The sequence below is a fragment of the Fundulus heteroclitus genome, unplaced genomic scaffold, assembly GCF_011125445.2.
Source record: "Fundulus heteroclitus isolate FHET01 unplaced genomic scaffold, MU-UCD_Fhet_4.1 scaffold_215, whole genome shotgun sequence".
Taxonomy (NCBI): Eukaryota; Metazoa; Chordata; class Actinopteri; order Cyprinodontiformes; family Fundulidae; genus Fundulus; species Fundulus heteroclitus.
Genome location: NW_023396627.1, coordinates 103220 through 131139, shown reverse-complemented (window position 1 = coordinate 131139; position 27920 = coordinate 103220). Strand labels below are relative to the sequence as shown.

The following is a 27920-nucleotide window of genomic DNA, read 5'->3' as shown; positions in this document are numbered from 1 at the left end:
TCAAGACTCTTTCCAAACAGACCCAAATTATATATAAATATAAATTCTATTTAATCCAGTCTTATCAATAGACCCGAAGTCAATTGCAGAAATTCCAGTTCAATCCTTAAACTCTTGAGTCTACATACTCTACAAGAAACGACACGTTTGGTCTCACTCCCGGAGCGAATGGCGTCATTTTATTCTCACCCCTGTCTTTGAGGGTCTCCCTGCCTGTTTTTGACATGTCTGGGCAGAAGTTTTCTTTCACAGGGTGTTTGACTAATGTACAGTGACTGGACAGGATTTTGATGGCCATGTTTAGGTTGGAAATGCGGAAATGTCTGAACTGTAGTCACACAGTCCTGCATTTCATCTCTGATGGTTTAAGCGGTCGAACATGCCAATTCTGCTCACTTGCACCGTTTACTCTATAAATTATTCTAGTCAGGCAGTCCCACCAATGTTGCACTGCAAGCCCCCGGTGTGCGCACTCTTTTCGAAAAGCGCCAGAGCATACTATTTGGTCCTCAACTTTCAGCTCTTTACCTGCTCTGTGCTTGGCTCTCTGTGCCCCTTATCCCCTGTCCACCCAATCTTCAGTGACATGGGGCTCACTTCTACGGCTGAGTGTGTCGTATAATATGGACAGAGGCAAAATAAACTTTTTCTATTCTCTTGCAACCCGACTACAAGAAAAAAAAAGACTGTCCTCACGGAATATGTAACAACTTGGGCTGTCAAAATAACGCGTTAATTTCGATTAAGTAATTAAAAAAAAACCCCGCAAATTAAGCGTACAGGGTAGTTCACTGCTATTGTTTTCATCCGGGTTTTCGCGCCTGGGCGCCGGATTGGAAGGCAGAAGGCGAGCACAGCGGCAGACGCAAACAGAGCAGACAACGAGTTCTCATCGTATTTTTCTTCTTTAGATAACGTATCACAAGATCGTTTTAAGAGTAAGTTGATGGTTGATGGTATCAGATGGCCAGATACCGCCCAGATAGCGAGTCTGTGAATGCTGGCGAAGCGATTTAGTCCGGCCCGGTGGCCAAATGCATTATCATTATTCAACGACTAATGATTATTCCTCACTGCATCGACCGATCTGCACTAGATTTTTTGTGAGTCGTGGGCTAGAGCTGCCCAACGCGTTCGTGTGTATCGCCCAGTGGACGGGCGGGGAAAATGCGTGACAGCTTCTGCGGTGGCTGGCGGCCGGCGGTGCGCGAAGGCGCTAGGTTGCAGGGGCGATCGACGCCGCTTGCGGCTTATTTATTTAAGCAGAACAATGACCAGTGTAATATTAAGTTGTATTTACCGGAGATGAAGTGTAGACTGCAAATTCTGTCGGGGTATGATGGCTCGATTGGGATTTGTCTGCCTCGGTCCTTTTTCATTGAAAATATCCATTTCTTTCTTCGTCCTTCGGTAAACGAAAGAAACGTACATCCGACGATTTGGAATGCCTCTGTGTCCAACCAGGAGCAAACAAGTCGTAGGCATTGTTTACATTTCGAAAATAAACTAAAAGCATGCTCTAATTCACCAGTTTTGTCACGGTGTTTGGCGAGAACAGTCCTGCCTTTGCTTACCGGCGTAACCCGGAAGTAGCGCGGACGTCACTTTACTGTTGTAAAGTGTTAATATTGAGGGGAGTGTTCATTTATTTTCATTGTGTCCCCTACGTTACTGTGTGCCACAAATGCCACAACCACATGTTAAAACGTCTGAAGGCATGAAATGTGAATAAGAGTTTTTGAACTTTAATGTATCTAATGCTGATTATTCATTGAATCATTTGAATTTAAATATTTAAAATACTTTCACAGCAAAAATGATATGCGATTAATTTAGATTAATTAATTAGAGTATGTAATTAATTAGATTAATTTTTTTAATCGATTGACAGCCCTAGTAAGAACCTTTAAAACCATCAGTACACCTGCAGACTAAGCAAACAGTCAGATCTCTTTTCCATAGGAGAGAGCTGGATTATTCTGTATGGATAATTTTGAAAATCAGTTCTGGATTTAACTGGGAGGTAGTTGAGAAAAGCTAAATTTGGTAGAAAAGGACGCCTCCTTAATTCTCAACAGAACTCTTATTGCAGCACTTTGGATAAGTTGAAGGATTTTATAGTTTTTGTGGTCTACTTGATGTAAAGAATTACAGTACCATACCTTGTAGCTATCAAAATGTATAATTTAGTATTTGTAACACTCTGGTACTGCAAATTTGGATTTGAAAGAAGGAAATCCTAGAAATCTTCTCAATATAATATTTAAATGACATGTTCAGGACAAAGGTGACTTCAAGGTTCTTTAAATCATTCCTGGAGACTGTGGTACTACTCTTGTCAGCTGTAACGTAAACGTTTCTCGTTATACTGACAAAGTATCTCAAGAGATTTCTACAGCTCCATAATAATTTGATTTGTCAGTTCTATGCTTATGTACATAATAAATCACTGATGTTTCAAATTACTTCGGAATCGTTTGGGTTATTCATAGTTACTGAACTTTGCTGAATCAAGCTAGTAATGGCCACAAAACTACTGTGAATAGCAGTTTCTGGTGACACTCTTCTGAGGGGTGTAGTACCTTAAGCACACTCAGAGTTAAACAAGCGCACCCTTTCTAAGGCTGTCGTTCTATTGGCTGTAAAGGTTGCTAGGCGACGATCCGACTGCAATCTGAGAGAGAGCAAAAAAATCCGCCAGCAGAGCCTACAGGTTTGCGAGCGTATCTCAGACTCGAGCAGAGAACGGTTTGTGTGCGAAGTGAAGGAGGCAAGCGACAGAAGAAAATATCTGTGAAGAAGCATTAAATCTGAGAGCAGAAACAAAGATTTGAGGGAGGAGAAAATATATTTGAGAGAAAGCATATGTTTTGAGTGTGAGCATTACTAGTTTGGAGTGCAAGAAGATGAAATTCTTTTCTCAAATAGAAAATTTGTGCTCCTGGGTTTTGGCAGTATAATGCCTCCATAGTTGGTGCAAGGCACTGCGGTCCGAGCATGTCCGATGTTTTTAAAATCAAGCGATTTGTAAACAAACCGAGGAGATATTTCAGTTTAACTTGGCTTACTTCTCGCCTAAATAACTTCTTAATAGTTACTTTTATGTCACAGAAAGTGTAATAAATCCATTATTCACAGCATTTCACTCCCCTCCACCATTGCTGTTTCTGGTTAAAAAGTTCTGTTCAACCTGCAATGAATCATGGGATAGAATTAGCAATGAAAGATACACCGGACCTGTCCTTCAAATTAAAGAAAAAGGAGGACACATTTGTCTGCTACATTTGAAGGAATCTTCAAAGGTAGCAGACAAATTGGGACAGCCTTTGTCACCGCACTGTGGTATAATTGGTCTACAAATATGTCCGTCAAAGGATGCAGCCCCTGAATTAAGACACACCCATTGTCTAGTGGTACATGCATAGAAGTTCTAACAAAATCAAACAGTGGTTAGACTATATATAGCTGTTTAGCTACATATAGTCTAACCTCTCAGGTCAAATCAGGTAGAGACCAGAGAAAATTAAATACTTTGATATTTTTTTGGCAAACAATGACTCCACCGGCCGGTGGATTACAGATTTCCTGTCTGACAAGAAGCAGGGCGTGAAGCTGGAAAAACATGTCTCCAACTCTAAGCTCATCAGCACTGGTTCCCCCCTGGGCTGTGTTATTTCTCCTTGGCTCTTCTCCCTGTACACCAACAGCTGCACCTCCAGTCACCAGTCTGTCAAGCTTGTGACGTTCGCGGACGACACCACTCTCATCGGACTTATCTCTGATGGTGACAAGTCCGGCTACGGGTGGGAGGCTGACCATCTGGCGACCTGGTGCAGGTAGAACAACCTGGAGCTTTATGCTCTAAAAACAGTGGAGATGGTTATGGACTTCAGGAAGAACTCAGCCCCAGCTACCCCCATCACCCTCTGTGACTCCACAATTGAACTGAAGTCTTTCCGCTTCCTGGGAACTATCATCTCCCTGAAGTGGGAGCTGAAAATCAACTCCCTCACCAAGAAAGCCCAGAAGAGGATGTACTTCCTGTGGCAGCTGAAGAAATTTAACCTGCCAAGGACAATGATGGTGCACTTCTACTCTTCCATCATTAAGTCCATCCTCACCTCCTCCATCACCATCTAGTACGCTGGTGCCACCGCCAAGGACAAAGGCAGACTGCAGTGTGTTATCCGGTCTGCAGAGAAGGTGATTGGCTGCAATCTTCCATCTCTCCAGGACCTGTACGCCTCCAGGACTCTGAGACGTGCAGTGAAGATTGTGGCTGATCCCTCGCACCCCAGTCACAAACTATTTGAGAGACTTCCCTTTGGCAGGAGGCTGCGGTCCATCAGGACCAAAACCTCACGCCACAAGAACAGTTTTTTCCCATCTGCTACCAGCATTATCAACAAGGCCCAGAGCCCCCCTTGACACTTGACACTGCCTCTCTAACTTTCCCTGTACATTTCTCTCAAACCTTTTGTTTATTGCATCCAGTTCTGGTGACTGCTGCATCCTGTAGCAAAGAGTTATTGTTTAGGAGTTAGTGAAACTTGACATTACAGACAGATCTCCAAAATACCCACACAACAAGTTGAGTATTGGGTGTTATTGCTTGTATGCTTGTAATAAGGCAAGGATTGACAAGAAATTGTGGGTTTCTCAAAGGTGCAAATGTCTACTGGGAGGCTACATCAAGGCCGGCCTGTTTCTGCTGAAGAACCTGCCCCTCAACAACAAAGTAATTGTGGGATTGTCGGCTTTGACACTATTACTCATTTCTCCTGACGCCCTGCTGGATGCCTTCTCTACCTTAGCCCATGCCTTACCCAATGTGTTGGAGCCATTAGAAATAGGTCAGCTAGTGTAAGAAGTATGAGCGTACCAAATTGATCTTGATTTGTTACTGAAGTGTTCTGGTCCTCTTATTGAAGGCACATTCATTAGAGCCTCCCTGCCTCAGGCCACAGGTCCTCCCTGACCTGGCCAAAGGTCCTCCCTGACCTGGCCACAGGTCCTCCCTGACCTGGCCACAGGTCCTCCCTGACCTGGCCACAGGTCCTGCTATGGCCTCCCTGCCTCTGGCCACAGGTCCTGCCCGAGCCTCCGGGGCCACAGGTCCTGCCCAAGCCTCCGGGGCCACAGGTCCTGCCACAGGTCCTGCCAGAGCCTATAGCAGCATAACTATAGAGGTAGCTCAGGAAAACATGAGCCACTCTAACTATAAGCTTTGTCAAAAAGGAAAGTTATAAGATTAGTCTTAAAAGTAGACACGGTGTCTGCCTCACGGACCAAAACTGGGAGTTGGTTCCACAGGAGAGGAGCCTGATAGCTAAATGATGTGCCTCCCATTCTACTTTTAGAGACTCTGGGAACCACCAGCAGACCTGCAGTCTGAGAGCGAAGTGCTCTGTTAGGAACATACGGGTAATCAGAGCTCTGATATATGATGGAGCTTGATTATTAAGGGCTTTATACATTAGAAGAAGAATTTAAAATTCTATTCTTGATTTAACAGGAAGCCAATGAAGGGAAGCTAAAACTGGAAAATATGATCCCTCTTGTTGATTTTCATCAGAACTCTTGCTGCAGCATTTTTGGATCAGCTGAAGACTTTGAACTGCATTTTGTGGACTTCCTGATAGTAAAGAATTACAATAGTCCAGCCTTGAAGTAACAAATGCATGGACTAGTTTTTCAGCATCACCCCTGGACAGAATTTTGCCGATATTCCTGAGGTGAAAAAAGGAAACTCTGGAAACCTGTTTAATATGGGATTTAAATGACATGTCTTGGTCGAAAACACCAAGATTTTTAACTTTATTACCAGAGGCCAAATTAATGCCATCCAGATTAATTGATTGATTAAGAACTTTATTTTTTGAAGACTCTGGCCCAAAGATTACAACTTCTGTCTTGTCAGAATTTAAATGCAGGAAATTTAAAGTCATCCAGCTTTTGATGTCATCAAGACATGACTGCAGTCAAAGTAACTGATTGTATTCATCAGAATTTATGGATAAATATAGCTGAGTGTCATCAGCATAACAGTGGAAATTAATCCCATGCTGTCTGATAATTTTGCCAATCGGAAGCATATATATAGTAAATAGAATTGGTCCAAGGACTGAACCCTGTGGTACTCCACGAGTGACCCTAGAGTCTGACGAAGATCTATTTTTAACATGAACAAACTGGAATCTGTCAGACAGATAAAATTCAAACCAGCCTAATGATTTCCCCTTAATCCATACAGCATGTTCAAGTCTTTTTTTTTTCAGCACTGAGGTCTAATAGGACAAGTATTGACACAAGTCCATTATCTGAGGCCATGAGAATGTCATTAGTGACCTTCACCAGAGCTGTTTTAGTGCTATGATGAGCTCTAAAGCCTGACTGAAACTCCTCAAGTAGGTCATTACTTTGTAAATGTTCACATAGTTGATTAGCAACTACTTTCTCAAGAATTTTAGATAAGAAAAGATTAGATAGAGGTCTGTAATTTACCAACTCATCTTGATCAAGAGATGGTTTAAGTAAAGGTTTAATAACAGCTACTTTAAAAGCCTGTGGTACATATCCATTTACCAAGGATAGATTAATCATGTCTAAAATAGGACCACTGATCAAAGGGAATACCTCCTTAAACAACTTGGTTGGGATTGGGTCTAACATACAGGTAGAAGGTTTAGATGAAGCTAAAATTTTAGATAGCTCAGAAAGCTCTACTGCTTTTAAACAGTTCAGACACTGCGCAGGTTCTAAGGATTCCTCCAATTCTGCCTCACTTACTGAGGACGAGGTAATCATGTTTGGGAGGATGCCAATTATTTTATTTTTAATGGAATCAATTTTATTTATGAAGAATCCCATAAAATCATTACTGCTAAGAGCTAAGGGAATGGATGGATCAACAGAGCTGTGGCTCTGGGTAAGTTTGGCAACTGTACTGAAGAGAAATCTAGGATTATTCTTATTCTCCTCAATTAATGATGAAAAATATGCTGCTCTAACTCTGCGAAGGGTCTTGTTATACAACAATAGACTGTCCCTCCAGATTGGGTAGGATTCCTCTTGGTGTGTAGAGCGCCATTTTCTCTCCAATTTCCTAACATTGTGCTTCAAGGAACGCAGCTCTGAATTAAACCAAGGAGCCAGCTTCCTGTGAATAATCACCTTCTTTTTCAAGGGAGCTACATTGTCTAATGCAGAACGCAATGACGAAGTCATACCATTTACAAAGACATCTATTTGTGAATTGGAAGAAACAACATTGCTGCCATCTACAGGGCATTTCTGCAATACGGAGGATATTAAAAAAGGGGACAGACTCTTTAAGTTTTGATACAGCATTATCCAATAAAGATCTACTATAATGGAACCATCTTTTGGGGGTGGAGAACTCAGTTAGATTAAACTCAAATGTTATTAAAAAATTATCAGATAGGACAGGGATGTGAGGAAATACTGTTAATTCTTCACAATCAATGCCATATGTCAGCACAAGGTCTAAAGTTTGGAGCCAAGAGTGCGTCGGTTTATGCACATTTTGAGCAAAACCAATTGAATCTAGGATAGTTTTAAAGGATACACTAAGGTTATCACATTCTGTGTCAACATGGATGTTAAAATCACCCAATATAATAACCTTATCAGTATTTAACACCAAATCAGATAAGAAATCTGACAACTCATCCAAAAACTGAGTGTAAGGGCCTGGTGGACGATACAAAACAACAAACAGAAGAGGTTTTATTACTTTGCAGTTTAGATGAGGGAAACTGAGGGTTAAATGTTCAAAAGAACTGTAGTTATTAATTGGCCTGGGACTAATTAATAAATCAGACTGAAAGATGGTTGCCACTCCTCCTCCTCTTCCCACAGATCTGGGAATGTGGAAATTTGAATAATTGTAGGGAGTTGATTCATTTATACTAACGTAGTCCTCTTGTAGCCAGGTTTCTGTGAGACAAAATAAATCAATCTGTTTATCAGAAATCAATTCGTTAACTAACAAAGTCTTTGGAGGGAGAGACCTTATATTTAATAGACCACATTTAATTGTTTTATTTTTAGGTTCAAGGTGAACCGTATTGATTTTTATTAGGTTTTTATGATTTGTTCCTTTTAGATAAGTTTTTGATCTGTTAAGTTTTGGCCGTGGGAAAGACACCGTCTCAATAGGATAATGGATGGGTAACAGTACAGAAGCTGCAGAGAGGTGTGTTAAACTACGGCTCTGCTTCCTGGTCTGGACCCTGGGTTGTCAGCATTTAGAAGAACTAATAAATCCGGCCAGATTTCTAGAAAGAAGAGCAGCACCATCCAAAGTAGGATGGATGCTGTCTCTCCTGATCAGACCAGGTTTTCCCCAGAAAGTTCGCCAGTTATCAATATAGCCCACGTCGTTTTCAGGACACCACCTAGACAACCAGCGGTTGAATGATGACATGCGGCTAAGCATATCATCACTGGTCAGATCAGGCAGGGGACCAGAGAAAATTACGGAGTCCGACATTACTTTAGCAAACTCACACACCGAAGCAGCACCAACTTTAGTGACCTCCGATCGGCGTGACCGGATGTCATTACCGCCAGCGTGAATAACAATCTTACTGTATTTACGCTTATCCTTAGCCAGCAGTTTTAGGTAAGTTTCTATGTCGCCCGTTCTGGCCCCTGGCAGGCATTTAACTATGGTCCCTGGTGTCTCTAGTGCCACGTTTCTGACTATTGAGCTCCCAATCACCAGGATCGGCTTCTCAGCGGGTGTGTCGCTGAGTGGGGAAAATTTGTTAGAAACGCAGACGGGTTGGTGGTGAACTGGGGGCTGAAATCTAGAGCTATGCTTCCTACGAACTGTCACCCAGCCGGCCTGCTTACCCGGGTGCTTCTGGAGGACCGCTAATTGAAGTAACGCTAGGTCTATGTGGCTCCGCGCTAGCAGAGGGGCGGCTATCAGCTGGTTTTTCCATAGCACGGAGCCGGGTCTCTAATTCTGACACCCTCGCCTCCAAAGCTACAAAAACACTACATTTATTACAAGTACCATTATCACTAAAGGAGGCAGAGGAATAGCTAAACATCTGACACAGAGAGCAGAAGATAAGGGGAGACTTAGTCAGAGACGGAGAAGATGAAGTAATAGTAGGAGAGGAAGCCATTGTGGAGCTAAAGCTAGGCTAGCGCCCTTCTACCACGCCAAGAGAGCAAACCGTGAAACACGAGGAGTTCCCAAGCGTGATGTGCAGCAACAGAAAATGTTTTAAAAATGCTTATGTGTTAGAAACAGATGTTACAGCAAAGAGATTAAAGATAAAAGCGAGAGAATCTGGAGCAACAAACCGTTGCTCACGCAGTGAAAACAGGAAGTGACACAATACGCCTTACCGCAAACAGGAAGTGATGTCAGGATAATCCCCCGCAGAACCCTGAGGCGTGGTGGGGATAGACCCACAGCCCTTTCGGTTCGGAACCTCCATTCCGCCCCCCCCAGAGAATATGAGAGCCACGGCGAAACAGATAAATGCGCGTCCGCTCTCAGAGCGCTCACGTCCGGATTATTAAGTAAAATTCCGGGAACACATAATGCTGAGACACTGTGGTTTGTGTTGAATGTACATCTTTTTTTTTAAGTGTTGTTTTAGCGGATTTCAGCCGTCATAAAAGATGCCAGGAAATCGAGCTTCAACGAGTTGTTTCCGTGTTTACATCCGAGCTGTCAGCCATCACTGCGATTATGAGCACCGATTCCAATTATACACCAGCTAACCATTTCGTTTATTCTCCTAAAATGTTTTTGTCAGACTTACCCGAGTCGTAACAGATGCTTGCGCTGTCTTTCGTGTTAAAATCATCACTTTGTGAATCGCCATCTGAACTTGTTGTGGTATACTTCATTGAACTCTCTGTAGCGTAGCCTGGGCTACACCTACGAATTACATCATCGTACCACGTGACCCAAATTGTGGATTTTCAGCCTAGCGGTCGCCGAGGGACAATTTTAAGTCCTTAAAAAAACTTCTAACGGCGCAATCATGATCTTAATGCCACATTTTTTTGAAAATATGGTCACTAATGCATGTATTTCTGAGTTGGTCGATCTCAGATTCAATAAGTACTTTAAGTAAAATAGTCAATGTCTATTTGAGACCTTGTAGTAATCAAAGAAAAACAGTGAACTTAAATTATCCACTGGCAGCAAACAAAAATGCCATACACTCAACCCGGTTGGGAATGGGTGCACGGCTGACAAAAAGTTTGGGAACCTCTGTTTTAAATATGAAATGATTTTAGATGTTACAAGATCCCCATAATCTTAATAGAATTACATTTTGAAAACAAATGAACTAAAATAAAATGCATTTTAATGAAATACTCATTAATTATTTTCAAAAGCTGAGCCACATCAGAGGGATCAAAGAGCCGCGGGTTGCCGACGCCTGGACTACGAATTACAGCTTAAACAGGGTTTAAAAACAGAAATGACCTACGTCAGTATTTCAAATGTAAAAGCTACATGAAAATTAATAGGTATAACAACACTTTTGATTATTGCAGTTGGATGTGTGTGCCATATTCTAAAAATAAAAACATGTTTTATCCAATTATTCCTACCTGTGAAAAATAGATAAACATTGCCATTCCACTAAGAAAAGAAAAAGAAATGACACTATCTCTCAAAATGAATATCAATTTTCAAAAAATAGACTGGCATGCTGATGATTAAATCAAAGCTTTCTAAGACAATTTACTAACAAACTTAAGAATCAATGGAAAAATCTGCCGTCATCCCAAGGACACTCTTCTTATAATTATTGACCAACTTTTTAGAAGCTTCAAGTGATAATTTGGGGTTTAATATATAAAGTATTATTGAGTTGAATTTAGCGCTGATGAGCTCCAAATATTTAAAGTTTGAATGCCAATTGCCATCACTCTTATATTTAGCATTTTCCACAGATTCACATTGCTACTAATACGATTAGTCAGAATAAACATTCTGAGTTGAATCCGTGAGAGTCACAAGCGATTTTTAAGCCTAACTGAATATTTTTGGAAAAGCAAGCATTTAAATAATTACTCGTAAGTTTTAAAACATTTCTTTCTTGAAATTGCCATACCTGATCTTTAAAGTCATGCATAGGGCTTGCATGTTGATGCCAGGTCAGAAACAAGACCTCAGATAAAAAAAATGCAAGCTGTCTCAGTGAGTACAGGAACAAGTAAATAAGTGTTCTGCTTTAGCTACATCTTCCACTTCTTCTGTATAAACTACATTGATATGTCCTGGTTTGGTACTTAACATTTAACATTGTTGTTTTCAGTCGCCGTGATGACATGGAGTCTCTAGGCTATGTGCTGATGTACTTCAACAGAACCAGTCTGCCTTGGCAAGGATTAAAGGTATTAAAGTTCAACATAGTCGAGCACAACCCACCTAGTCACACAAATGCTGATCTTTGAGTTTGTATTTTAAGTTGATTTCACTTCAGTTGTAGCTCATGCACCTACAGACACAAGTTTATTAAGCAGCAGTTGGTTGGGCATTGTTCACCTCGTTCAGCATACGTTTCAGAGCTTTAGCTTGAACCAGATTTGTTAGTTTCGTAAACTAAGAACTGATTGTTTTTTGTTTTATCCTAGAGACCCAGCATGCTGCCTATATCCCTTTGTCCCTCAAAGTGATTTAATCTATTGGTTTTCTACAAACCATTGTCCTAATAGCACAAGTTTGTAAATAGGCTTGGCCAAAAAGCCTATTACAGTCCCACTCACCATTATTGGCACCAATAAAGTTCAAGTACATATTATGGAATATATACTGAAGGAAATTCATCAAGTGAAACATTTTACTACAGATAGCTTGTGTTTGATACAAAACAGCAAATGATAAACAACATTTAAAAGGATAAACAGGAAAACATAAATAAAAATTGATAGACATCTTCAAAGGTTGGTGTGAATGGTGGATAAAACATCACGTCAAATATCTAAAGACCTGAATACAAAACCTGGAGCAGTTTGATGAAATTGTTTCAACAATACCATATGTCGCACACTAAACAAAGCGGGGCTTCATGGGCGGAGGCCAAGAAGACCTCATTGCTGAAGAAAAGACAAAAAAAGAACGATCTGCACGAAAGAGAAGCTGGACAAACGGCAAGCCTTCTGGGACAATGTTTTATGGACAGATGAAACAGAAGTGGAGTTGCACACAAACAGTAAATTTACAGACGGCGCAATGAAACCTTTAAGGAAAAGAACACCATACCAACAGTCATACGTGGTGGAGGATCCATAATGCTGTAGGACTGCTTTGCTTCACGAACTGGAGGCCTTGCCAGTATCACAGGCATCATGAAATCAGACGATTATCAAGCAAGATATTGACTCAGTTATGCAAAACATGAAATGGTGCCAATAATGGTGAGCAGGAATGTAAATGCAGGCTCATTGTAATACTGGCTATTATCAGGGATTGTTGAAACATAATACAATAAATTCAAAATTTCCTCAATAAATTCTAAATTTCCTACACTGCCTAGTATTTTCAGACATGTAGCCAACAAAGGTAAATAGACTGTGCCACCTTAGCGTTTGTCCTACATATGTAGGCTTGTAACTTATGTGTACCCTGTGTTTTGCATCAGGGTGTAAAGTACTTAACCCCTCAACAACAGTTATTGCCTTTTTGACAAAAGGCAAAAGTGTTTTAATACTAACCTGTCTTGAATAATGCAGACCAATGTTTGTAACATTTTGATTGTTCTAGCTGCCTTGCATTACCCCACCCCTCATGTAGTGGTTCTTTTCACCAGTGAATCTGAGAATATTTTAGCACCTGTTTCCTTGGACTTCAATAGGTTTTTGGGATGTTGTAATGAAACTGTTTTTTTAAGAAGCTCCAAAAGAGCAATGAAACCTATCTGCTAAAAATACAGCAGAAGTGTCTGTTATATTGATAGATGGCATATTTGTTGTCTTTATACAGATGAGACAAGTTCTGCAAACCTAAAGCCACCTTCCAGAATCCTAGAAAATGCTAAAAGTCTGAGACTAAAATAAGTACCATATTCAGTAAAATAATGTTATATTATAAAATCGATTAAACTTTGAACTTTCCTCTCAAATGTTACCCTGCAAGTATATCTTCAAAGTGCATTGACTGCTGAGAGCTCATCTGAGAGCTGAGAGTATTTTTTTTGGAATTGAGTTTGAAATTTTAGTAAGGTGACAACCATGGTATATATGTACGTGCATGTATATATTTTCCTATAAAACAAAAAGTTGTTTTCTCATAAAAAACACAAGCATCTTTCAAAATATAAAACAATGTAAAAGGAGTATGATATTTTTGAAAGATTTAATATTTTCATTTACATTAACATAAAAATGGTTCAATTATTTATACCCCTTTCAATAATCATTAGAAAAGTATTTATTGGCTTCACAGTAATCAGATCATTTTTTATAATTGCAGACCAGGTTCTTTAATGTTTCCCCTGATGGTTTGATAACTTTATCTTTGATAAGCTCCAAGTTCGGTTTCAAGTACTCCTTGCCATCACTCATTTTTACCGACTGCAGATATTCCCTATCAGATTAAAATGGTGTCTTTGGCTGGGTAACTCGAAAGCATTAATAATTCTTCCAATTGGAGCACAAATTAGGATTAAAAGATTGCATAATTTTAGGCTTAGCTGTAGATTTTGTGTGTACTATTACTTTGATTTTTCTTTGTTTTAGGCTGCCACAAAGAAACAGAAGTATGAGAAGATCTCAGAAAAGAAGATGTCTACACCTGTTGAGGTTCTCTGTAAGGTAAAATAAACCAGTGACTATGATTGCATTAAAGTGTAGTTTGTTTCCTAACACTTACTTGCAGGCTTGTTTTAAATTCTTTTTTTTTTTTTTTCAAATCATACTAGCTCAGTCTTTTATAGCCCAGGTGCCAACATATTCTAGTATCTCAAAGGTGAGGCAGGCTTAAAGGAACATCTGAAATTTGATTTTGTTTACCAAGCACTAAACATTGACAATGTCTTAGTAAACAATATACGCATTGACATGCACATTGTGGAATTGTTCCTCTAGCTCTGGCCATCTTGCCCACAAGCAGATTTCTTCATTTTCTTTTTTCTGAACATAGAGAATTTCAGTTTCCCGGGGCTTTAATTTCATGTTAAAAAGGTCCTCGATTGAGTGTAGGACTTCTCAAAAGCACAGGGCTTTTTTTTAAAGGTTAAAAGCAGCAACCTTTGATGAGGGTTGTAAGCAGCAAGGCAAAACCGTCCACTGCTTGGTGTAGTAAGGAACAGTAAAGAGGTGTGTACAGATTTAGTGATTTTATACTTTTAACTTGTCACAAAAGGTAGTTTTATGAAGTGTTTAAGTGAGAAAGTACCCCTCAAAACCTCTTCTGTGCTGTTCATCAAGGTTATGAGCCGATTTGAATATGCTACCGGAGTTGTCAGCACGCCAGTCCTTCCCTGACAGGCTGGTCTCACGGGGGGCTATAGTGGTGAGAACCCAGTTGCTGCAGCATTCAGTTTGTCAGACAGCATATGATTTCCTACAGACTATATCTGTTTGTTACAGCAGAAAAGTGAATATAAAGCGTATGTGGAAAATGTATTTATTTCAACTTTTAACTTTGTTTTTCTGTCTTCTCTTCATAGTAGGTACATCTGGTCTGGCATTCTGTTTAGTTGAGACACCTTCTTCGGGGGTAGATTATATGCCTTTACCCTCTCCAGAGATTCCTAGATTATTGTGTGCCTCTGTGCTTTTTTGTGTCTCTGGGGGTTTGAGAAGGCAGAGCAGTCAGTCGTGACAGATGACCGGTAACAATGAACCTGGTTCTGGTGGAGGTTTCTTCCTGTTAAAGGGGAGTTTTCCTCTCCGGCGTTGCAAATGCATGCTCGGTGTGAGGGATTGCTGCAAAGCCAACGACAATGCAGAAGACTGTCCACAGTGGCTACATGCTCTTTCAGGAGGATTAAATGCTGCTTGTCAAGACTCAATGCAATCAGCTGGATTTCCTTAGATATTAAACTGTCTGTATGATTAGATTGAATTTTACTTTGTAAAGTGCCTTGAGATGACGTGTTGTGAATTGGCGCTATATAAATAAAATTTAATTGAATATTAATACCTGATGACAACTGAAAATCTTTGCTGGATGTTTCCGGCAGTTATATATTTATTTATTTTGTACTTTTTTCTGGATTTTTTGCAGTGCTGGTGGCATTTTATTCATACAGTAGACTGTCAGGAAACGGGGTTTGAGAGAGGGGGTAGACATGCTGCGAAGGACCTCAAGCTAGAATTGAACCTGGGTCAGTCACGTCGAGGACTAAGGCCTCCGTATATGGGTCCTGCACACTACCCATGCGCCATTGAAGCACGCCCTTTTAGTTAATTTATAAACTTTTTCGCCACAGTTCATCCATCCATTTTCCGACACGCTTATCCCTGTTGGGGTCGTAAGGGGTGCTGGTGCCTATCTCCAGCTGTCAATGGGCGAGAGGCGGGGTACACCCTGGACAGGTCGCCAGTCCATCACGGGGCAGCACAGAGACAGACAGGACAAACAACCATTCATGCACACACTCACACCTAAGGAGAATTTAGAGAGGCCAATTAACCTAACAGTAATGTTTTTGGACTGTGGGAGAAAGCCGGAGAACCCACACTTGCACAGGGATAACATGCAAACTCCATGCAGAAAGACCCAGGGTCGGACTCAAACCACTTTATTTAATGGAATACTAATGATCAGAGTCCCTCATGTTCCTTGTGCACACATTTCCCTTAGACTTTTTATTTAAATCTAAGTTCATGTGGATGGAGGGGCGACGGCTCTTATTATTTACAAACCATGAACCACGCCTGTAGGAATCAAAGATAAAGGACAATTCAGCTTCCTATATGCAGGACATAAGATGGCGTTAGACCTGTAATTTCTAGGTTAGCACCCCTGAAGGCATCTGGCAACACAGCACTGTGGCAAATTTAAACTTCTTTAAGTCCATGTTTTGAATCTGATAGCGGACAACTTTGGACCAGCAGATTGAGAAGTCATTCAGTTACTTGTAAAGATAAGACACATTCAACCCTCTAGATTACATTACACCTGTTTTTCTGCCTTAAAGCAACTATTTTGTGTAGCCTGGTAGCTTAGTATTTAGCTCCAACAAAACTGAAAAATATACACCCAGACTTGTTCTGCTCAACAGGCAAAAGGACATCTTACCAGTCTAATAATAAAGATGAAAAGAGAATTGGTCTCACATCCTGATTGCTCTTTCATTAAATACCAACAAGCAAATTCTTGTGCAAGTTCCAATCTTGTTTTGCCTCTGGAACGATTCCTATCTTTCTCGTTTTGGCCTCATTAGTCCATTGTATTCCTTTTTTTGCTTCCCTCTGCCTTTTCAGACTTTGGTTTGAGGATGAGAAAAGTAGATGCAGTTAAAGTTAGCTCTCGTGTTTAAAGGGGCTATGACAACAAATTATTTTTTCTGTGGTTCTGGGGGTATAATATGATCTGTTGTGCACTGATGAGGCCGTGTGAATGTGAAGAGTGGATCCTCCTCATTGACCATTAGCTTTGTTTCTTTGCTCAAAAGCGATCAGATCTGAAAACGGTTAATCTTTCTACGTGATTCATATTCTTTAATCAGATCACACATCAAGCAGAAAGCCTTCCCCCTCCCCTCTCCCTCCTCCCCCAAGCTGATATCAGCCGGCTAATTTAATGGCAGGTTGACTGCGCCACTCAAGTACAGGATTGCTACTTAAAAAGGGAATTGTAATGTCCGAGGGTGCTCAAACGCGGATGGAAGTGTCCACTTACTCCTGAAGGATAAGATAATTTGTGTGGCAGAAGTTAACTTAGGGGGAAGTACTACACAATTATAACTCCAGTTTGAACCACGTGAAGTTTTAGGTTGGATATTGGGTTTTGTGGCTTCAGTGGCGTCCGCCTCCTGTTCGAGTCAATGCTGGGAGGCAGATCTGGGGCTGCTGCTCTGTCTGCTCGCTTACTGCCAAAGCCACGGAGCGTGAATATCCACGCGATATCTGAAAGACACTGCACCATGGTCCAGTACGAGACTGTTATGTTCATATGTTCAGCACACTTTACTTTTAGAACTGATTTTAAAAGAAAAAATTCTTTACCAATACAGGAGGTGGTAACAACAATGCTGTCATTACCCGTACGTTTTTTTTTTTTTTTGTAATTGCTGTCTGAAGTAGCAGATCAGCGAGCTTACCGCCTTCTCGCCACAATGCTGCCATGGACTGTGTACATCAGTCCCACTGTGTGGATAATGAATCGTGCTGCCAGGTTAAAGTCTTTGGTCAGCTTGGCCTCGCCTGTGCAACATCCTGCAGCACCAAAAATTTCACCAGCAAAATTTCCATAATATGGATCTATGAGTGTTGCGCCGAGAAGAGGTGTGGATGGAGGGGCCGACAACATATTGGAGCATGTTTGACCAGTTTCCCAAATATGGTTATAGCTAATCAGAGTGAAGTCAAACTAGGTAGAGGCACATATCATTTGCCCCTTTTCCATTGAAAGCCCCAGGCTTCGTTTAGTCGGGTAAACGAAAGCCTGGGGCTTTTGGGTTTTCCTGTTTCCATTAGCTAATGGCCATTTATGTAAAACAGTCGAATGATGTATGGGCCATAGTCATGGAAAACTACAGTACCACTTGGGTCCAGTGGGCAGCAGCAAGAAGACAGCGGTCAAACAGAAGCAGAGAAGTTGCGTCATATCATGCTGCCACTCAAGCGTTGGCACTCATCTGGACTCCGGAGAAATGGAAGACATGCAACTGATGGCGTTACATTCAATTCAATTTCAATTCAATTTTATTTATATAGTGCCAATTCATGAAACATGTCATCTCGAGGCACTTTACAAAGTCAAAAACAATCATATTATACAGATTGGTCAAAAATTTCCTATATAAGAGAACCAGTTGTTTGCTTCAAAGTCCCGACAAACAGCTTTCACTCCTGGAGAAGCGTAGAGCTACAGTGAGAGTCGTCTGCATTGTCCATGGCTTTGCAGCAATCCCTCATACAGCAAGCATGAAGCAACAGTGGAAAGAAAAACCACCCATTAGGGGGAAGGAAAAACCTCCAGCAGAACCGGGCTCAGTATGAACGGTCATCTGCCTCGACCGACTGGGGGTTACAGAAGACAGAGCAGAGACACAACAAGAGAGACAAACAAGCACAGAAGCAAACATTGATCCAGTAATGTGTTCTATATTAGATGATAATAGCAGGTGAGCTGTCTTCTCTGGATGATGTCTCAGATAACAGAACGCCAGACCAGATGTACCTACTATGAAGAAAAAAAAAGAGAGAGAACAAAAAGTTATAAGCAGAAATGATGACAAGCAATGCATAATTGAAGAACAGTAGAACTCGATAGAGTGAGAAAAATAGATACTGATGTCCTCCAGTAGCCTAAGCCCATAGAAGCACATCCCCATAGGTAGGTCAGGGCAACATAAGCCACTCTAGTTATAAGCTTTGTCAAAAAGGAAAGTTTTAAGATTAGTCTTAAAAGTAGACAGGGTGTCTGCCTCACGGACCAAAACTGAGAGTTGGTTCCACAGTAGAGGAGCCTTATAACTAAAGGATCTGCCTCCCATTCTACTTTTAGAGACTCTAGGAACCACTAGCAGACCTGCAGTTTGAGAGCGAAGTGCTCTGTTAGGAACATACGGGGTAAACAGAGCTCTGATATATGATGGAGCTTGATTATTAAGGGCTTTATACATTAGAAGAATTTTAAATTCTATTCTTGATTTAACAGGAAGCCAATGAAGGGAAGCTAAAATTGGAGAAATATGATCCCTTTTGTTGATTTTCATCAGAACTCTTGCTGCAGCATTTTTGGATCAGCTAAAGACTTTGAACTGCATTTTGTGGAATCATCCTGACATCCTCTTATTCCCTTTTACACCACCCCCAACCCAATTCTCACCACCGAGCTTCACTCTATTCTACTCCTCTAAATAAAAATAAAGCACAGCTTCTTTTTGCCTGCACAGCTCTGGCACCGCAGGGGTGTGTGGGGTATAACACATCAAGGGTAGACTAGACTGATTTTAAGAGCTTTGAATATTCTTTTTCATGTAATGGCAAGGCAAATTTATTTGTATAGCATATTTCAGTGCAATGCAATGCAAACTGCTTTACATGATTAAAATGTAGGAAAATAAAACAGAGTAAAAGCAAGTAGGAATAAAATGTAGAAACAAAATAGACACGGGAAAATAGAAACTAAAAGCAAACAACCGAACAGTTGGACTACAAACTTGCAGTGCAAAAGGGGAACTAAAAGTAAGTAAAAAATTTCTTGAAATCAGTGTATTTTTACTTGATTTGAGGAGCTAAATAAAACCATTTGCCAATGGAATGAGTATTTTTACCCCAAAATAATTAGACATTCTGCACTTGAAATAAGATGATGGAGATGAATTGGTCCTTTTTTAAGTGCATAAATCTTATTCCATTGGCAAATAATCTTATTTACCTGCTCTGGTCAAGTAAAAATACACTGATTTCAAATGTATTTTTTTTACTTACTTTTAGTTCCCTTTTTGCAGTGTGAACTAATGAGTCTGTGGTATATTTAGGTGCTAAGCTATTCAGGGATTTATAGACTAACAGAAGTATTTTAAAGTCTATTCTCTGAGATACGGGGAGCCAGTGTAAGGACTTTAGAACTGGGATGATGTGCTTTACTTTCTTAGTCGTAGTGAGGATACGGGCAGCAGCGTTCTGGATCAGCTGCAGCTGTCTGATCCAGTTTTTAGGCAGACCTGTGAAAACGCCGTTGCAGTAATCAATTCGACTAAAAATAAACGCATGGATTAGTTTTTCCAGATCCTGCTGAGACATTAGTCCTTTAATCCTGGAAATGTTCTTCAGGTGATAGAAGGTCGACCTTGTAATTGTCTTTAGATGCTTTAGGAGGTTCAGGTCTGAGTCCATCACTACACTCAGATTTTGGGCCTGATCAGTGGTTTCTAGCTGAAGCGACTGAAGCTGTGTGCTTATTTTTGATCTCTGTATTGGTCCAAAGATTATTACTTCAGTTTTGTTTTTATTCATTTAAAGAAAATTTTCGCACATCCATGCATTGATTTCTTCAAAATCAATGCTCCTCTACAAGGAGTTGTTATAGATGGTGATGGCTGTGGGCGGGAAGGATCTACTGCAGAGGTCTGTTTTACAACCAATCTGAAGAAGCCTTTGACTGAAGAGGCTCTGTTTTCCAATGACAGTGTCATGAAGAGATTGTCCACAATTTTCTTGATTTTATGCAAAATCCTTCTTTGCATCATCGTCTCCAGAGGTTCCACGGTCATCCCCAGAACAAAGCCAGCCTGCTTTATCACGTTGTTGAGCCTTTTTAGGTCCCTGGCTCTGATGCTGCTGTCCCAACAGATGATGGCCGAGGAGATGATGCTCTTAACAACAGACTTTTAGAAGATATGCAGCATCTTGCTGCAAACCCTAAAGGATCTTAGCTTCCTCAAAAAGTACAGTCTGCTCTGTCTTGTAGATGGCTTCACTGTTGCGTCTCCAGTCCAGTCTGTTGTCCAGATGAACACTGATGTATTTATATTCCTCAACCACCTCCACTTCTTCTCCCATGATCGAAATTGGGTTTGATCTAATCCTGTTTCTCCTGAAATCTACAAACATCGTTCACAATCAAGATGAGATTATTGCTTCACATCGTGCCACAAAGTGGTCCACGAGCTCTCTGTACTCAGCTTCTTGTCCATCTCTGATGCACCCAACAACTGCAGAGTCATCTGAGTATTCCTGTAGATGACAGAAATCGGCCTTGTGCTGGAAGTCTGATGTGTACAGAGTGAAAAATCTCATGCTGTGCCATGAGATTGTCACAGCAGAGCATAACCACTCACGAGTTATACAGTGAAGTAAAATGTTTATGATCTGAAGTCATTTAAAGGGTAACTTTAGCCTTACTCTGCACAATCTAACACCTGAAAAATGTGCCGACAGGAGACATTGCCTGGCAAACGTGGGGGGGAGGGGTTGAGGACTGGGTGTGGTCTGGAGGACTAGTAAAAGCTAAACTAATTGAATGCTAAGCTAATAAATCGGCAACCTATAAATTGTTAGGTGGACCGCAATATTCACTATTCACTATTCAAACTCCCAACTCGCTACGGAGACACAAAATTTAGCTGCTTTTATACACCACAGTGGCAGAGCTACTGACACATCACTTCCTCCAAGTGACGTCACAAACACTTTTGAACCAAGAGCAATACTGATTTGAAATGCCATGCATTATACCTGTTGAACCTTAGGAGGGTGTCACACTGACAGTTTTAGACACAAAAGAAGGATTTCTACAAATATCCCGTAATTTGTCAGAATAGTCACCAGGATACAGCACTATAACACTATCATGTTAACAGTTTATTAGCAAGAAAAAGTTGATTTGGATGTGAGTTACCCTTTAAGGAAAAAGGCAGACAACAATGCAGTTAACATCATTTGTTTTTCCATGATGTTTAAAGTCTTGTGTTCTTTTGTTCAAACAATATTTCATTTCTTAAAATTACAGAAACCATTGTTTTCAAAGATATAGAAAAATGTCAGTAAATATCATTTAAACAGTTTAATATTACATTGAGAAATGATGAAAGAACTGCACATCCATTAACTAAAACTCTGTAAATACATGTCTACAGGGTTTTCCAGCAGAATTTGCCATGTATCTGAACTACTGCCGTGGGTTGCGCTTTGAAGAGGCTCCAGACTACATGTACCTGCGCCAACTGTTTCGCATTCTATTCAGGTAAATTCAAAAAGGGTAATAATCCAGTTAGTGAATGGGTATTGTTGACAAATAAGTCATGACACAGCTTTAACTTTAAATGTTTACTGTTTAAAATATTGTACTCCAAATGTTTTAAGGACAAGCTTGAAGAGCAACTTAAAATCTAACCCTTAATGAGCTTCCCCTTTTTATTGACCTTCAGCTACATTTGCTTTGATTGTATGTAAATGTGTGTTTCAGCTAGCGTTATGCTTTTATGTTAAAATGTGGCACTAGTCTTGGTTAATATAGTTGATGTACACTTACTGACCACTTTATTAGGTACACAATAGCTTTGTTTAAAATAAAGCAAGTCAGCCAATCTGAAGGTAGCATGATTTTAGGCAGTTAGATATGGTGAAGATGACTGGCTGAAGGTCAGAGAGCGCATTAGTCAGGAAGAAAGGGATTAACTTTGATTCACATGTCACAAAATTAAAATCAGCTCAAACTGGTGTGAACATGACAATAAGATCACGGTGCTCAAGTGACTTCTAAGCACCAGATCTGAAAATGGTAGACCTTTGGGATCTAATGGACAGGAGATTGGGATTTTGAAAGTGACGATACTGCAGCAACTCACGGATACTAACATGGTAACAACAGCAAAATCTCTGAGGTATCTTGTAGTCACCGTGTTGAATGTCTGCCACAAAAAAAATAAGGAAGTTCTGAAGCCCTATACTAGCAAGGTGTACCAACAAAGGTGGTCAGTGTGTGTTAGTCTTAAGGACACTAACTAAATAACTTATTTACAGTAGTCCCTGTTTTCAGTAAATTCTTCTTCCCTGACTCCAGATGCAGACGAGGCCTTTTTCGTGTGTTTTGGTTATGTCGCTATCAAACACAAATGCACCAAAACAGCCAATTAAAGAAATGACTGATGGGGAAAAAAGCATCTGCGGTTACTCCCAAAATATAGTGGAGACTGCAGTTTTGACCTCAGTTGAAAAGCATACATGCAATAAAAGAAAGAAAATCCAGAAATGGTACAGTAGAGAGAGAGAGAGAGAGTGCTTTGTACTTGGCACGGTTTTCTTTAAAGGCATACTATGCAACATTTTTCAGTTAATGAATGTGTTCCATACCGTTTTGGATGATTTAATGAGTAATTTCAGGTCGAACAAAGGTTTTCTCGGCCGCCCTGGTGGTCTGTGGGGGAAATACCGCACTTGCAATAGCATACAGCGAGCTATTTTTAGAAACGTAACGTCACGATGACGTCACATCACGTGCTACGCAGTAGGGCAAGCTTGCATAGTCCGCCGCTGTTTCGCTGTAAAAGAGACGTGCGTTACCCTTGGTTTTACTCTGTAAACGACTGCTTTTTCCAAATCTAAGACCATGATTTTTAAACTTTGTTGCTATGGAACGTGCAACAGCGACTCGAGGTACGCTGATCGGCCGCATATGAAGGATGTTTTCTTCAAGACTGCCAAGGAGAAATGTGTGCACTGGGTACACCGGTGCGGTCAGCCTACACAACAGTTCAACCCGGAAAAAGTTACCAAATTCACCTACATATGTAGCAAGCATTTTGTTGGAGGAAAGGGCCCAACTGAAGAACATCCTGACCCAATTCCAGCGACATCAAGTAGTGAACAGGTAAGAGTATTTTGGTGGCCGACATGTTAATAATGAAGCGTCTGCTACCATGATAGCATATAGGCTATCATGGTAGCAGGCGCTAACATGATACCCTGCTACCAGGATAGCTTACTCAAAAACATTTCAAATAAGACAAACATTAAACATATACCGATCCCTGGACGGTGATTACAAACAAAAAAACGGCCGACGACGGCATGAACGCCGCGCAGGAAAAAAAAAAAACAAAGCTTACAGTTCGATCAACTCGGCCCGTTTTCCGGTCTTTTTAAGCCCTCGACACTCAAGCCATCGTTTGAGCTGAAGGTTGGTATGTTCTTCGACAGTTCGACCAGTAAACCGTGCGCTTTGGACATCGTCTTGGGAAAGTTTAATGGCTGCAAAGTCGGTCATATCGCTGTTTCTGTTGCGCGTGTAATAGCTGGTTGCTACGGGCGTTCTCTACCTGTATGTCCTACCTAAGCGGCAAAAGGGGCGTTGCTCTTGAGACGGTGACGTCACGTGCGCGGTACGCTATTGCAAGAGCTCTCGGCCCGCACACACAGGTCCAGAACTCTCGTGCAACACCGCGAGAGTCGGTCTTGCTTTACGGCGAGAACTCCATGTGTTTTTGCCCTGCTATTCACTATATGCACGCGCGAAAGCAACAACAAAGAACCGCGTGTTAACGTCAAATAAACATGCAAACATATCGAGTGGCGGGCGGCGGCCTCGCCAAGATAGTGCTGCGGGAAGCCTCATGTTCATACTTTCACTGTGTTAGTCATTGTTTGTACTGCCGTTTTTTTTTACTTTTCGTTGCGTTCGCCTGTCTGTTAAGCTCAAAACAACCGCGCCTGGCTTGACGGAGAAACCAGAACAGCTGAGCATCTTTATGACAGTGCACTTTTACTTTCGCCCTCTGGGGGGAGCCTCGCTGGTAAATCAACCCCGGTTGCATAGTATACCTTTAAGGTTTCAGTCTGTCAGATGTAATTATTGGGAAAAATGCAGATAATGTGATGTTTTCCTGTTTGTTGTAGGACTCTGAATCACCAGTATGACTACACATTTGACTGGACCATGCTGAAACAGAAAGCAGCACAGCAAGGGGCCTCTTCAGGGGGCCAGGGCCAGCAGGCACAAACCCCCACAGGCAAGCAAACTGACAAATCCAAGCCTAACTTGAAAGGTTAGTAGCAAACAGCCAAGTGACGTTTTTTACAGACATCAATTGCTCATATATTGGTTCATTTTTAATATAGGACTAGTAAATGTTGTTTTATTAAAAAAATCCTTACCCCAATTATCTTTTCAAACATACACTGACTGCCTGGCTCAAAAAAGTCACATGCCAAGGTCCGATTTACTTGTGAATGGTATTTAGTGAATTCTCAAAACAGATTGAATACAGCACATATTTGAATACAGCACTTATTTATTGTGACTTTGATCAAAGATTAAATACAAGTACATCTAAATAAAATAGTGTATTAAAACATACATTTGTTTGACTAACGCCTTTCTGAAAGTGAAAGTATTATTAAATAAATGCATTATTTAAGAATTATTAAACAAAGAGTAAATGCTTCAATACTTATAGTTAAGTTTGATGATTCTGAATGATAGTTAATTAAAACCCCAAAAATTCCCTGCATCGATGGCTGTAATGTCTCATCTTTATAAGTTTACTTTTAGGTTTAGGTCAGAGTAGTTTGCTAGTTAATGAAACACAAGGAACATAATTAGGTAGTTCTGGCAGTGTGGGTAGTGTAAAGTCTTGCTGGAAAATGAAATCAGCATTTCCATAAAGCTCTTCGGTAGATGCTTCAAGTGCTCTAAAGTATCCCAGGGTTGTGGTGACTTTGGACTTGTTTGGACACAGTGGACACACACTGGCAGATTATATTGCTTCACAAGTCATCACTGACTATGGAAACGTCACAATGGACTTGGAATCAATGTGGATTCTGTCTCCACTCTTTGCCATACTCTGGGACCTTGATTTCCAAATCAAATACAAAATTTACCTTGATCTAAAAACTGATTTTTGACCACTTTTCAGTCCTTTTACTACTTAGCCCAAAAAAGATACTTCTGATACAAGAAACCTGACAGTTGGAACCTGTAGTCCATACCTGGTGAATCTCATCCCAAAGTGTTGAATGGGGTGTGCTGTATAATCCTCTCAAACTGTGCTTACCCCTTTTGGTTTAAAACTTTCAGTCTCACATTTGTTTCCCCATAACTTCCCATTGATGTGCTTGGATCCAGCTCTCTGTGAATAACCAGCTTCTTTAGAGAAGACCTTTTGTGGCTTAACCTCATTGTGGAGGGTGTCAATGACTGTCTCGTCAGAAGTCTTTTACTTGCTTGTTGTGGTCATACCATTTCTTTAAAGGAACCATACCTATAGTAAGGTATAGGTATAGTGTTGAGAACAGTTTACTTTGAACTGTAAATCCTGTCCCCAAAGGTTTTTATTTTTTCTCAGAGAAACCCTCGACATGCACAAGAATAAACGCGCACCTCTAGCACGTGCACAATCCTCTGAAGGAAACAAGGCTTCATCGAGGGACTTTTTTTTCTTTGACATAAATAGCTACCTCTTGGGTAAATTACATTTTCTTATGTGAATGGTCAACACTTGCATGCAACCCATGCTGTTCTGTTTACACACCCTGTGGTGCATGTGCTGAAAGAGCTACTGCGCGACGACTCTGCATCTCGTTGTGCCACTGGCAAAGAAAGTCATCCTGGGTTGTCCCCATTTCGCTGATTCCTTAAAAAAAAAAAAAAAAAAAAAAAAAAAAATTGTAGTTTGGACTCTGGAGTTTAAAGTGTGAAAGGTTAAAAAGTTGATTCACAAAAGATGATAGTTCCTCCAAATTATAAGTCCTAAAATGTCTTGACATTTCAGGTGTTATTTCACTGTTTTGGCAATAATAGATTGAGTTTAGGTGCAGGTGTTTTGAGTTTGAGTGGTTACAGTAATATTTCCATCAGTTTATCCTAACATTGTAAAATTAAATTGTTTGGTTATTGCCGTTTCAAAAATGGAAGTTTAAGTTTTTTAATAACTACAGAAACTGAAAAAAGTTCAACACTGATCAAAGAGCCTCTAAACTACAGTTTAGTTGTAATGTTAAAACCCTACTGCAAAATATCACTACAGAGTTAAAGTAGACTAAATCACTGAACTTGGCTAAAGTTTCGTTCCAACTCAACTGGATGCATGCAGTCTTCAGAATAATTGGATTTGAATAGGATAAGATAGACTTTATTGAGTGGAGAAATTCACTTGTCACATCGGCTCAATGATCAAAAGAAGGTGCCAAAAGGAGGAAAAGGTGCATGCATGTTTCCTATACAACTGGCATTGTACCAGAGAGTCAGTTTATATGTTGAAAAACAAGCAAATGGTAACGCCTGTTGTCTGAAGTGGGACAATAAGTGTCTTAATTTCAATTGTCAATACAGTCGATGAACATAGATGCATCTTTCAAGCTGTTCACAATTAAATTTGTATGTATATATATGTATGTGTGTGTGTGTGTGTGTGTGTGTGTGTGTGTGTGTGTGTTTATATATATATATAATGTGTGTGTGTGTGTGTGTTTATATATATATATATAATGTGTGTGTGTGTGTGTGTTTATATATATATATATATATAATGTGTGTGTGTGTGTGTTTATATATGTATGTATGTGTATGTATGTGTATGTGTATGTATGTGTATGTATGTATGTATATATGTGTATGTATGTATATATGTGTATGTATGTATATATGTGTATGTATGTATGTGTATATATGTATGTATGTGTATATGTGTATATGTGTATGTATGTATATATGTGTATGTATGTATATATGTGTATGTATGTATGTGTATATATGTGTGTATGTGTGTATATATGTATATGTGTGTATATATGTATATGTGTATATGTGTGTGTATATGTGTATATGTGTGTGTATATGTATGTATATATGTGTGTGTGTATATATGTGTGTATATATGTATGTGTGTATATATGTATATATGTGTGTATATATGTGTGTATATGTATATATGTATGTGTGTATATGTATATATGTATGTATATATGTATGTATATGTGTATATATGTATGTATATGTATATATATGTATGTATACGTGTATATATGTATGTATACGTGTATATATGTATACGTATATATGTATATACACATATATATATACATATATATATACATATATATACACATATATGTATACATATATATATATACACATATATGTATACACATATATATATACACATATATGTATACACATATATATATACACATATATACACATATATATATATATACACATATATGTATACATATATGTATACATATATGTATACACATATATGTATACACATATATGTACACATATATGT

At 40.0% G+C, this 27920-nt stretch overlaps 1 protein-coding gene across 4 annotated transcripts in view; it reads left to right on the top strand.

Annotated features, from left to right (window-relative positions):
• csnk1a1 (casein kinase 1, alpha 1) overlaps positions 1-27920 on the top strand; it is a 121100-nt gene that overhangs the window by 75184 nt on the left and 17996 nt on the right. For 2 of the 4 annotated variants that reach the window (XM_012856638.3, XM_012856641.3), the window contains 4 exons: positions 11325-11403; positions 13747-13821; positions 21768-21874; positions 24526-24674. In XM_012856638.3, coding sequence (XP_012712092.1) covers positions 11325-11403; positions 13747-13821; positions 21768-21874; positions 24526-24674 — 410 coding nt within the window. Of the gene's footprint in view, positions 1-11324; positions 11404-13746; positions 13822-21767; positions 21875-24525; positions 24680-27920 lie in introns of those variants that run through there. The other 2 variants (XM_012856640.3, XM_012856639.3) reach the window with 2 other exon arrangements.